The 11,127-nt window shown below is 43.0% G+C and overlaps 1 protein-coding gene across 1 annotated transcript; it reads left to right on the top strand.

The window, feature by feature from the left end:
- Window positions 1-363: 363 nt before the first annotated feature.
- On the top strand, window positions 364-3,530 carry LOC144141463 (uncharacterized). The gene is made up of 2 exons (XM_077673017.1): window positions 364-582; window positions 3,177-3,530. Exons 1-2 carry the CDS (start codon window positions 391-393, stop codon window positions 3,441-3,443), a joined length of 459 nt encoding a protein of 152 aa, XP_077529143.1. The 5' UTR covers window positions 364-390; the 3' UTR covers window positions 3,444-3,530.
- The last annotated feature ends 7,597 nt before the right edge of the window (window positions 3,531-11,127 follow it).

Consider the following 11,127-nt stretch of genomic DNA (forward strand, 5'->3'; position numbering starts at 1 on the left):
TGACCGGCTAGCAGGACGTCGCTTGCCAAGCACACCCACAAGACAGCCGCCAACCCGCAAATCATGCTCCTTTCGCTGTAGATTTCGCTGCACGTTTCACTCACGTGTTCTACCGATTCCTATGCATCATGACAGAGGAATTGACTACAGTTTTTTTTAATGAATTGTTATCCATACTCTGAAAATTGGTCTTTTTTAAATCTGCTGGATCCCAGCCATAGATAGCTTCGATGTGAACGGGAAGCAGCACTTGTTAGTAGACTGATTTTTAAGGTCTGCCACCAATGGTGGTCATACACACCACAACTACGTCTCTCAGCCCACCGTAATGCTATTCCCCCTGCCCTCAGGGTGGCTGCAAACCTGAGCTCTACCTGGATTCTACTGAACATGGCCACGGTATCCTACTTCCGCGTGCAATATGACACGTTCACCACTGTCCACCTGATCCGACAGCTGCGGGAGAATCACAACGTCCTGAGCGAGACCAGCAGGGGGCAGTTCCTCGACGACTTGGTGACACTGGCCGTCAAGGGGGTAGTGCCAATGGAGGACCTAACCACCTGTCTCCCTTACCTCCAGGTACGTGCACGTCAGTACGTGTCACAAACGCGATATTGATTTTAGTGCTTTGAGATTTATTATGCAGGACAACAGTACATGACTGGTGAAGTATGCAGGATACGAATATAATTTCATTCCTCTTAATGACCTTAACTAAGTTGTCCAGGTGCGGGGTGGATGTGTGGAATGATTCTATGCCTCCAGGGGGCAGTTTTTTTTTTTTCTTTTCCTTTCTTCCATTTTCTCTCCCTCGCCGGTTTGTCATTATATTCCAAGCTTGAACTAGCTCGTCCCAGTTAAACCTAGCTGGTCCCAGTTGGGAATTTAGCCATAAACCAACTGGGACCAGCTACCATTTTCTCTAGGCTTCCCCAGAAGGAGGATTTGACCTCTCCTATATCAATAAATTTCTATATTCATTCATTCATCTTCATAAAAAAATACGGTTGTGAGCCTAAAATCACGTTAATAATAATCATCAAGGCGCAATGATATAGAAAACAGGCTGAACGTTCCTGTGATGGTTACTTTCGGGGCACATCAGGACTGAATAGACAAAACATTTAATCTACAAAGCGCCCTAAATGTATGACGGATCATCGATTTCCACCAGCTGACTATGCCGCTGTGTTCGCCGGAATAGTAGTAAATGCACTGATTTCCTGCTAATCGCACAGAAGGTTAACATTGCAGCATTGCCCTAACATTTTAAATTCGAACCGGTTTATCTCCGTGGGGATATTTCTCACGAAACAAACCGACGTTATGCATTGCAGGCGAACTTCTACAACATTGTAAATTGTCTCTCCACACTTCGAGATTGAGAGATTGTGGGTCAGTTTCGTTTTCCTTCATTGCCCAGTGCATATGTAAGCATCTGAGAATAGTAACATCCTGAAGCATTCATATCAACTTGAAGTGTTCTTAGGCTAGTGGTCAGTCATTTCGTGGTGGCGGGAGTCCAACCTCCCATCGTCGCCCTTCCCACTTGTCAAACCACCTCTGTAGTGCACAGTTCAATGATGCGCGACCTAAGTGTGAAGAACTTGTGTATCCGTACTCTGCCTTGGTATGTCGGATCCGTGAGGCCCATTAAAGCCAACTGCACTCAAAATTTCGACCTCTTGAAAACACTATTGCAGCGTAAGCTACACTGGCCGAGGTTGAGCAGTTTCGCGTGGACCCTGAAGGGCCGTGCTGCGCAAGGGCGAGGAGCATTGGATTGGAAATCCAATTCAATTGGAGTGCGGGTGTGTAGAGAATTGTCACCAACTAGTCCGCGTTTCAGTGTTAGAGAATTGGGTCTGCACATTTGCCGGCCTGCGCATTCCAGAGGAGTGACGTCATAGCCACGGCAGACGAACTGGTGCCGGCGCCTGTCTAGCTGTGCGCCTCCGTTGTGCAGTAGCCAAGTCTAACGCTGCGCCGGAGCCGCTTGATAGCCGTTTCGCGTGGCTCCTGGACAGCCGTGCTGCGCATGCGCGAGGAGCAGTGACTCGACTGGACTGGACTGGACTGGACTGGACTGGACTGGATTGGATTGGATTGGATTGGATTGGATTGGTGAACCTCAGCTCACGCTACGTATATCCTGGCATAGCCGAGCTAAGCCACTGCTACCTTTTCCGTATAGTCTGCCTGAAAAGAAAGCAACATGCAAAATACAACAGCTGAAATACGTGCATGGACGCCGCAAGCATGGCCTTTAAACACGCAAAGACATTTGTCATACCCTCTAACCATACATTTTGGTCGACCTCATTGTTCAATCGGTACATCGACAACTCGGTATCATGCATCTCCCGGTCTAGACAGCACACATGTCACACACCGCCAAAATAAACAATGCCTTTGAGCCATTTCGATGTATATTCGTTGCAGATTTGGGCCTTAGAGATTGAGGGGTATAGTGAAATTTGCCTAACAAGCCATGACTAAAAACGATGGCAAAAGTTAAGGCCAAGGTGTTGCACTGGCGCGAACATTTCACGTAGGCAATTCACAACTTGCTACCTACTAACCTACTACAAATTTTGTGTGTAACAGTTCCCACTCCACCAAACTATGGCAGGTTTAAAACCAACAAAACTCACCCGTTTCCAACACATTTTCAGAGTGTTTGGGCCTCACTGAATAGGATATTGACAATAGAACCAACTTTCCTGACCACAACACACCAAGCAACCCTGGAATTTACTGTAACGCCTAAAATCACTTCTTACATCTTGAACCGTCTACAGATAAAGTGTTCAAAAAAGCGCCGTTTCGACAACTTCCTTCTCTCTTGCAAGCTCAAAATTTCCTCTGTGCAGATGATTCCCCTATGGTTACATATTTTTTTTGTTCGTGTTAATGTTATTACTAATGTTATGCTAACGTTAGCACTAACGTTAGTTAACGTTAACACTAACACTAAGAAGCAAACGTTAACGTTAGCATCTGTGTAGATCACAGCTTCGATAAAGCACTTCTGTTTTCATTCAGCTTCCCAGTTTTTTTAGCATACTTTGCAGTCGTTAGTTGAAATTACATCGTTCAAGTTTTGTTGGGCAGGGAAGTTGATGACCGTGCGGAGTTTCATTAGCCCTCAATATCACTCTCTATACTTGCAGCGGGAAGGCAGCTGCATGGTCTGGCTACTCTACCAGATGGCTTCAGCCAAGGCCCTGAAGCAGTTCGCTGGCAGGACCGAGTACAAGCCTTTCTACGAACAGAACCAGGCCATCTGCATGGTACTGCGGCTTCAACCGCCGGTCGAGCCCTGCCTCAAGGTCACCCAGAACGAAGTCTGCTGCGCCTTTGACATGTGCACATTGGACACTGACGCAGCGCGAAGCGTCAGCACCAATGCGAACAGTGACGGGCCAAATCTCACATGAAGCTACGACTGCTATTTTTATTTTGACTGACAATTACATTTGGCATACCACGACAAATACTCTATAATTAAGATAACACATTTTATAAATATCGACCCTTTTGTGGTAGCGTCAGACCTCCCAAGGTTGCTTATGCATCTTGTGTGATGTTGCTTTGTCCTCAACCTATATATATTTGTTTCATTCAAAAATGAATTAAAGTGTATTTGTTTTGTTCTGTGCAACACCCCGGGGACAACAAATAGAGCCAAACAGCATCAATAAATTGATGTTGGTATATGCGGTGCTCGGAGCACTAAATGGCTTGAAAGGCCCTGCAGCACTTTTTGTTTCAACCTTTGTGAAATGTGAAATGTTCTTGCAACCAGGTTAACAAATGCACTATGTCCTCATTCATTACGTGGTTGCAAATATCTGATACACATGTGACGCATTTTTTTTTTTTTAATGAGCCAGAGCCACCGATCGCGAATTTGAGAAACAAGCGGAAGTTTGTTACCGGCCCTAAATGCAGCGCCGTCAAAACTATTAAATGGTATATTTTGCATGTTAGCTTGGGGAAGTTTAGGGCCACGTGTGATTAAAAATTATGCCATTACTTTGGGCAATGTTAGGGTGACAAGTTTGGATGTGGCTCAAGTTGAATTGAAACGCTCAAGTTTATGCTACTTTCTTATGAAAACTTTATTTAAATTGACTTTCACACATTGTGCGATTGCGTTTTGGTGGAAAAGGCATTAAAAATATGCAACAGGGCCTCAAGAACAGTAGAACTGTACATGGAGAGCAGGTGAGTCCTCTTGGCACCATTAGATGCTTCTTCCACCACTTCTTCCACCGTGTTTGTGTCATATTACTGCAATAATTTCACATTTCGTCATTTGGAACGTACTAAGCAGATGTATAAAAAAACCACTAATCATTCTCATCATCATCCCATTCCCGTCCACAGCCAGACGAAGGTCTCTGTAAAATATTTCCAGCCACAGCCATGTCTTTCCTTTGCCCCTGTATTTTCGTAGTTCCTCCCCCAGAGAGTCCCAGACTGACCCCTATTGCGGTTGCAGCCTGTTGGCAGGTAGTCTGTTGCGGCCTGTTGGCAGGCATCCATATGATCATCCGTTAAACGGATGATCATATGGATGCCGCACCCTGCAAACCCACTTCTTTCACTGAATTTGAACCAGAATGTTGTCCAAGCGGCTCTGTTCCCAAATCCACGCTGCTGCTTTATCTCCAAACGTGACCCCCAGCATTTTTCCTTGCCAGACACATTGTGCAGATCGAACTTTTCCCAAATGAAGTTCTCATTGGGATCGAAGTGCTGATCCCAACCACCAAGAGAAAACACTAACGCAACCACTAATTCTGAACATGCCTGGAAAAAAAATAGCGATGACACATTTAGTTGTTTCCAATTACCCCATAGAAAAAAAATAATTGTCACCATACCTCATCACAATGGTAGCAAATGGTAGGCCTATAAACGCGTAGTTTATTTAGAAATAAATACAACAGAGCTTCCAACAACAATCAGCAGTGGGATGAAAGCGAAAAGGCAGCGGTCGCGTCGAACATACTGTATGTAAAATCTGTACATTCAGTAGAGATTAAGACATCACCAAGTACATGCAATTCTGCTATCTAGAGTACATTTGATGAATGCAATAATACAGCTGTTTTTAAGGCACATTGAGCTGATGTTTATCAGGAAATGTGAGAGTTTTGTCATGTTAATGGGCACTGAAGACAACATACAACTTTGTGTAATTTAAAACAACTGTTTGGAAAGTCACTCAACCCCACATTAGCCCCAAACATGTATTTTAACAAAAAAAAACAAATTTTGGAAACTGAAATTTCATGCTGCACATCAGCAGTAACATAATAGGGCAAAGACTAAGAGCTTTGATCAAAACGCACTACTGGCACCGATAAAATTGCGCAGTTTGTGTCTTGCAGTGCTTTGGTCAGTGGCCACCATTCGCACAAAAACCGTTCGAGATGTCTTAAGCCGCAGCGAGAAAGTTGCTAGTGAATCAAATGAACCAAATTGGTATACTGTCCTCACGGACCTTTTCTGATGTCAAAGTTATACCCTACGTCTTTTCTAATAATTGCGTTAGTGGGAGCAGTTTGTTTATTTACTCAAATCAATTGGTTGAATATGACCTTGACAATTTTCTTGTAGGAACCACAAAAATGCATGCTGCTTCATGTACACTCAAGAGCAGAAGTTTACGGACCATGAAAGCAGCAATCTCGAGTTTTTTCTCTGCCGCACGGCAGCCCGGAGAAATATATGCGTGGTAGTTTTCATTAGTTCAGTACTTATTCGACATCTCGCATTCATTTGAAAGTTTGTTGGGATGCTATAGGAAGAAAAATTGCCATTTCCCTGGTCCGTAAACTTTTGATTGTGGCTGTACATTGAACATTTCATTGCAGATGTGCCATCTTTACTTGGCCTTCCAGATATAAAGCATGAGAAAGGAAGTCAAAATGGAAGTCACACAAAAAAAAAATATCAGGCTGTTCATAAATATACCAAAGCAGCTCGTTCAACCACTCCCACACCCACAAGTCAAGCCTCATGGTTTGCTTGCAGACTTGTGCAATATTATGCAAAATAACTGCATAACACAACCAGCATTCATATAGTTTACAGTTAATGGTTCACAAGAGTAATGACTGGTCCAGTATGGTACATTGGCCAAAACATGTTCATCGTAACATTTATCTTAAACACCACAGAAGCTTAGTTAACACATGTAAAAGCAACATCGACGCTGCAGTTTCTTAAGCCCGTTGTTTCAAAACAATACACTCGAACATAAGAAATAAACAACTTGTGCACTAGAGCTGCTTATACAAAAATTAAGCTTAAAAATTAACTAGATAAAGTATGCAATGTGAACGTTAGAAATCCCAGCCGACTTGTACAGTCTCGCAGAATCACAACCAAAATTCCAGCAAATGGTATTACCGCGACTAGCATTCCCCAATCTCTACCAAATAGCCCAAATCACTCCAAGCACTTCCAAGTGTCATTCAAAGGAAACAAAACATTTAACTAACCTTTAAATCTGCAACTACCACGCCACAACACCCTTGATGTGCCCCCTGCCCCTACAAAGGTAAACTCGATGTATCATTTCATCCTCCAGGGGCTCAGAAAGCAAGTGTAACACATTCAAGCACTTCCAGCCACACTAGCGTTCACTTTAAATGCACGACAAAAGCGCTCATTTATTAGCAATAAAGACAAACTTTGTGCAAAATTTATATCAATCAGCATTCACCATTCCAGGCATTTGTGACCCAGCAACAAAAACAACAAAAAAACACTGCCATTATTGTCCATAGCATCAAACTTGCAACACAAGCAAAAGGTTGACTGCATAAGCGACTTGACTAGAATTTGATGCCCTTGTATAGACTATGTATACGTTGCCAGCACAAGTGAAGCACAGTGGACATACATACAAATATACCCAAGGCAGGGCACAGCCCTCACCACACTTTCAAAATCAGACACAACCGGTAAAAAATGGATCAAATGTTGAAATGAAGACTTCGTCCATGTACCTATCTAAATGCCACATTTTTTTTTTGCACCACATAAACAATGCCACATACTTTAAAGGGAAGCTGAAGCGCTTTCCAAAAAATTTGAGTTAGATTAACAGTTATATAGTTTCTTGCGCGCTGATTCCGAATATCACATTGAAATTTATCGTACATGAGTCCAAGTGGCATTTATCTTGCAAAAAGCGCGGCCCCGTTTGAAAGACGCGCGCTTTTCGTCTTTTGACGCCCCTGATTGGTTGCGCCCGTCATGACGACAAAGGAGGACACCCTTCGGCCGCGCGGGTTGTCGGAAGCATTGAGAACGATCGCACGGTTGCCTTTGCGGCAATTTAGCTTGCATTTTAATTTTCGCACATGACTGGAAGTTTGTTTTATAATTTCCCGTGCTGTTGGTTCAATTATCTTAGAGCTTAAATTTGCTTTACACGACAGAGAACCCCAAAGCAGTGACTGTGACGTCGACTAGTGGGTTCCATCAAAATATTTTTGAATTAGGCAACCAGCATAGGGGAATTTTATACCTTATGTTAATATTAGGTACTGCCTTAACTGTTTCTTATTATACACAAAACCATTTATGCCGAAGATTAATGGGGGTTTTATAAACAATCTACCAGCGAAAAGCACGTACGTGCACTGCGCGAAAAAATAGCGTTCATGCGCTGTAAACGTATATGCGAGACACATCTTGCCGGTACACGCATAAACCAACAAGCAGACTCTGCTTCCGAATTTCCTTTGTTCGTTGTCGCCCACCCCAGCCCCGTTACTCATCCCCGTACACAGACCCACACGCGCGCGCCATTTCGGCAGCGGCGCTACGGCGCCTCCGCGATTGCTAGCTGCACTTCGATGAGTGGCGTCTTACTGCTTCACATGCATTTATTCTGAAAACAATGCAGCATACTAGTGCCTGCTCAGCATTATTGGCTGTAGTAGGGCTTGATTTTCGCTTGTGCGTTGCGCATTCTGCTACAATATTACGGCCACCTCGTTATAATTAACAGACCAGTCGGACAAGGCAGTTACGTTGTAGTTACGTTACTTTAGGTAACAATCAGCAAACGTTTGTGAAATGAATCGTTGGCCTGTTTCAGCATTTCTAGATTTAAGCATTTACCGCGCTAGTCGGACCGAGGCCGTATATTTACTCTTCGCTCCTAATTTTTTTTAGTATCATCATTATATATATCACCGACTATCACTGGAGCACACTTGAGGTTCAGTGACAACAAGTGCTTGCCAGGTTATAATATGCAGCCACACGGAATCTTGGGCAAAAAATTAGGCCCCCGCAGTCAATACAAATTATGGCACGGTGGTGGTTCGGAGTGGTGTTTTTTTTTTAATTCCAGACAAACATCACCTTATCGTGACATGTATACTTGCAAAATAAGTAATCTGGTTGTCTTGGTTCTTTTACTTTGTAGGAATACTGTTTACCTCTTAGCCGGGAGAGAACTTCTATCAGGATTGGCCCCTTGTTTTAGTTTCGCCAAAAAATTGTTTTTTTGAACACTGTCCTGAGCCCATAGGGAAAGAAAACCGACGCGTTTAACGAAACAAGTATTTCCTGAACAAATGTGACTTGGTTTCTGGAATGGAACGAAACATCCCCGGCCAAAGTACAGCAGTATTCTCCATCCTTCCTAAATCTAGGATCTAATGTGAACATTCACGTCCGTCGCATCAAAAAAAAAAAAAAAAACGCATTGGAGCGGTTTACAAAGTATTTAACGTAGTGTAGTATATTCTCTGTCATCAAGCACAGCCACCTCGGCTGCGTGGCATTATTCTGCTTAGGAATACGGCATTATAACGAATGCCTCGTTTGGTGTTCGTGCATACTTTTTGAACACGAAAATTGTACAAATGAGTGCTATCAACCACAACAACAACAAGTATCATTCACAAGGAAACACGGCGAAAAGAGCATGGCCGAGGCGGCCGATCCGGCCGGAAGTCCAGATATGACGTTTTTCAGCCGGTTTTCGCCCGCGCTCTTCGGTCTTCCGGCATCGCGCGGCGAGATGGGGGCGGGGCATCGGGCCACTTTTGTTTGCTCATTGCGCCGCTTCTATTGCATGTATTGCGAAAATATTTCGTACACATGAACTATTCAATGTGTACTTGCTGCTAGTCAACTTTTCTTTTAATTCTAAAACCGCTTCACCTTCCCTTTAACCAAATTCCTTTTAACCTATTTTCTCCACAGAAGGTAATACTTTGAGCAGTCTCCCCTGTCCTCACACAACTGAGCCAGAAAAACAGAGCAAAAATGTTTCGTGATATTCTTTGCTTTTAGTTTCACACCACAATTCTTTGAAGAAGTCTTCATATTTAATTCAAGCTGCTAAATGTAGGCTTTTGCGTGTGCACACAATGTGAAGTGAATGCAACTTTTTGGTCGAACATCTTTAAACCTCTTTGTAACAAAGCCTACAAAGACACTCCGCTACCAGTTGAAGGCATTGTGACCATCTGGGCATCACTTTGTTCACACAAATTTAATACACAACCCCTCTGTTATTGACATTTCGTTGCAGCTTTTTGGGACAAACCTAGTATAAAAAGCCCAACTGACACTGACTAAAAATGAAACAGGCATCACAACACTTTTATATTCACCACCCGTGTGAGTTATCACTGCTATCCACGGAAAGATGCAGTTTAATTCCCGTCACGCAGAAAATGGTGAAAGTTATTCGATCAAAAGCAGTAGAGTCCAGTCCACTTATAACGAACACATAGGAAAATGTCAATCATTTTGTTATATCCATCTGTCGCTATACCTGAACATAAAATACGTACACAAATGGTAACCAAAAGCGACAACTTGTTCTTTACAACCGGGATTGCGCCAAAACCAGGTTCGCTACAAGTGGGCCCTACTGTACTGCCTTATTTAAAATTTCTGACAAAGCAAGCCACCACTAATATTAAAATAATTTCAGAACAGCCATTACACACAGAGCACTGATTAAACAACAAAACATGTCTGCCATTTTGATCCAAGTTTTGTATGTTTTGTCTAAGCATGCGGTCAATATGACATGACGCGACCAGGTATGTGACAGAGACAAACCTTGGAAGCCTAGCTTCCCCCGTTTCCAGCATAATGAAGCGATTGTTAGACACTCAACTAGCATTTTAAAACTGGCAGCACAGATCACAGCGAGCTAAGCCTGTACAGAGGGCAGCAAAATGGCTACTACAGTGAAACAGCGCCTTGAAATAGGTGTTGACGATATCACATTCCGGGAAGAAACACTCCAACAAACTGCATCGCTGTAAGGAGATTCTTTCACTGAATGCGCGACCCACCACACATACTTGGTTCACATCATGCCCCTGCAACAGTTTGTTGAGCAATGCATCTGTCTCTCAGTAAGCCCTTCCTGTCGCTATTATAGCAGCTGCTTGCTACAACTGAACACACAGCAAGCGAAAGCATTAAATGGCCCATTCAGGGACAAAGCTGGTGTAAGCGGCGTCCAGCGTCAGGAATTCAACGCCGCAACCTAACGAGCGTTATGAAAATAGCAGAAAAATCGAACAATAATGAATACATGTACGTCTTCAGGGACAACAAATAGCTCTTTAGGCACAATACTGTTTGGTCATGTATTCCTTCGTAGAGAGTGAATTTGTGGCAAACGTGTATGGGTGTGTGAATAGGGATTTTTGCTTTCAAAGTGTACATGATGTGGATGAAACCAACTACTTTGAATCGAAGTGAATATTCACTGATTTTACATGAGAAAACTAAAATTTAGAATTTCTAAAGACAGCTTCAGTAACAAGCCTGAAAAAAAAATGCTTCTTCAAAGGAGTTTCTGGAATTTTTCTGTGCTACAAAGCAAACGCAAAGGAGCTATCCCGCTGCTTTTATTGACTTTATTGACGGTAATATTTTATATAAGGCAACTTTTCTCTCATGTAGTGACCTCCTCCGCAAGCACTGCAATTTAACAGTGTAATTATGGTATAATTACTTATCGTGGCAAGCTTTATAATTAAAGGGACCCTGGAACACTTACCATTGACTACTGGGAATTTATTTTGGGGTAAAGTCTATTGTCCCAGCAATCTC

This window comes from Haemaphysalis longicornis, unplaced genomic scaffold, assembly GCF_048455015.1.
Source record: "Haemaphysalis longicornis isolate Haplotype H1 unplaced genomic scaffold, Haemaphysalis longicornis Haplotype H1 scaffold_6, whole genome shotgun sequence".
Classification (NCBI taxonomy): domain Eukaryota; kingdom Metazoa; phylum Arthropoda; class Arachnida; order Ixodida; family Ixodidae; genus Haemaphysalis; species Haemaphysalis longicornis.

What these genes read in the sequence shown, in the direction of transcription:
- LOC144141463 (XM_077673017.1), top strand. Translation starts at nt 391, where the DNA reads ATGGCCACGGTATCCTACTTCCGCGTGCAATATGACACGTTCACCACT. An exon ending in CCTGTCTCCCTTACCTCCAG is followed by an intron (nt 583 to 3,176) that starts GTACGTGCACGT and finishes CTATACTTGCAG; the next exon opens with CGGGAAGGCAGCTGCATGGT.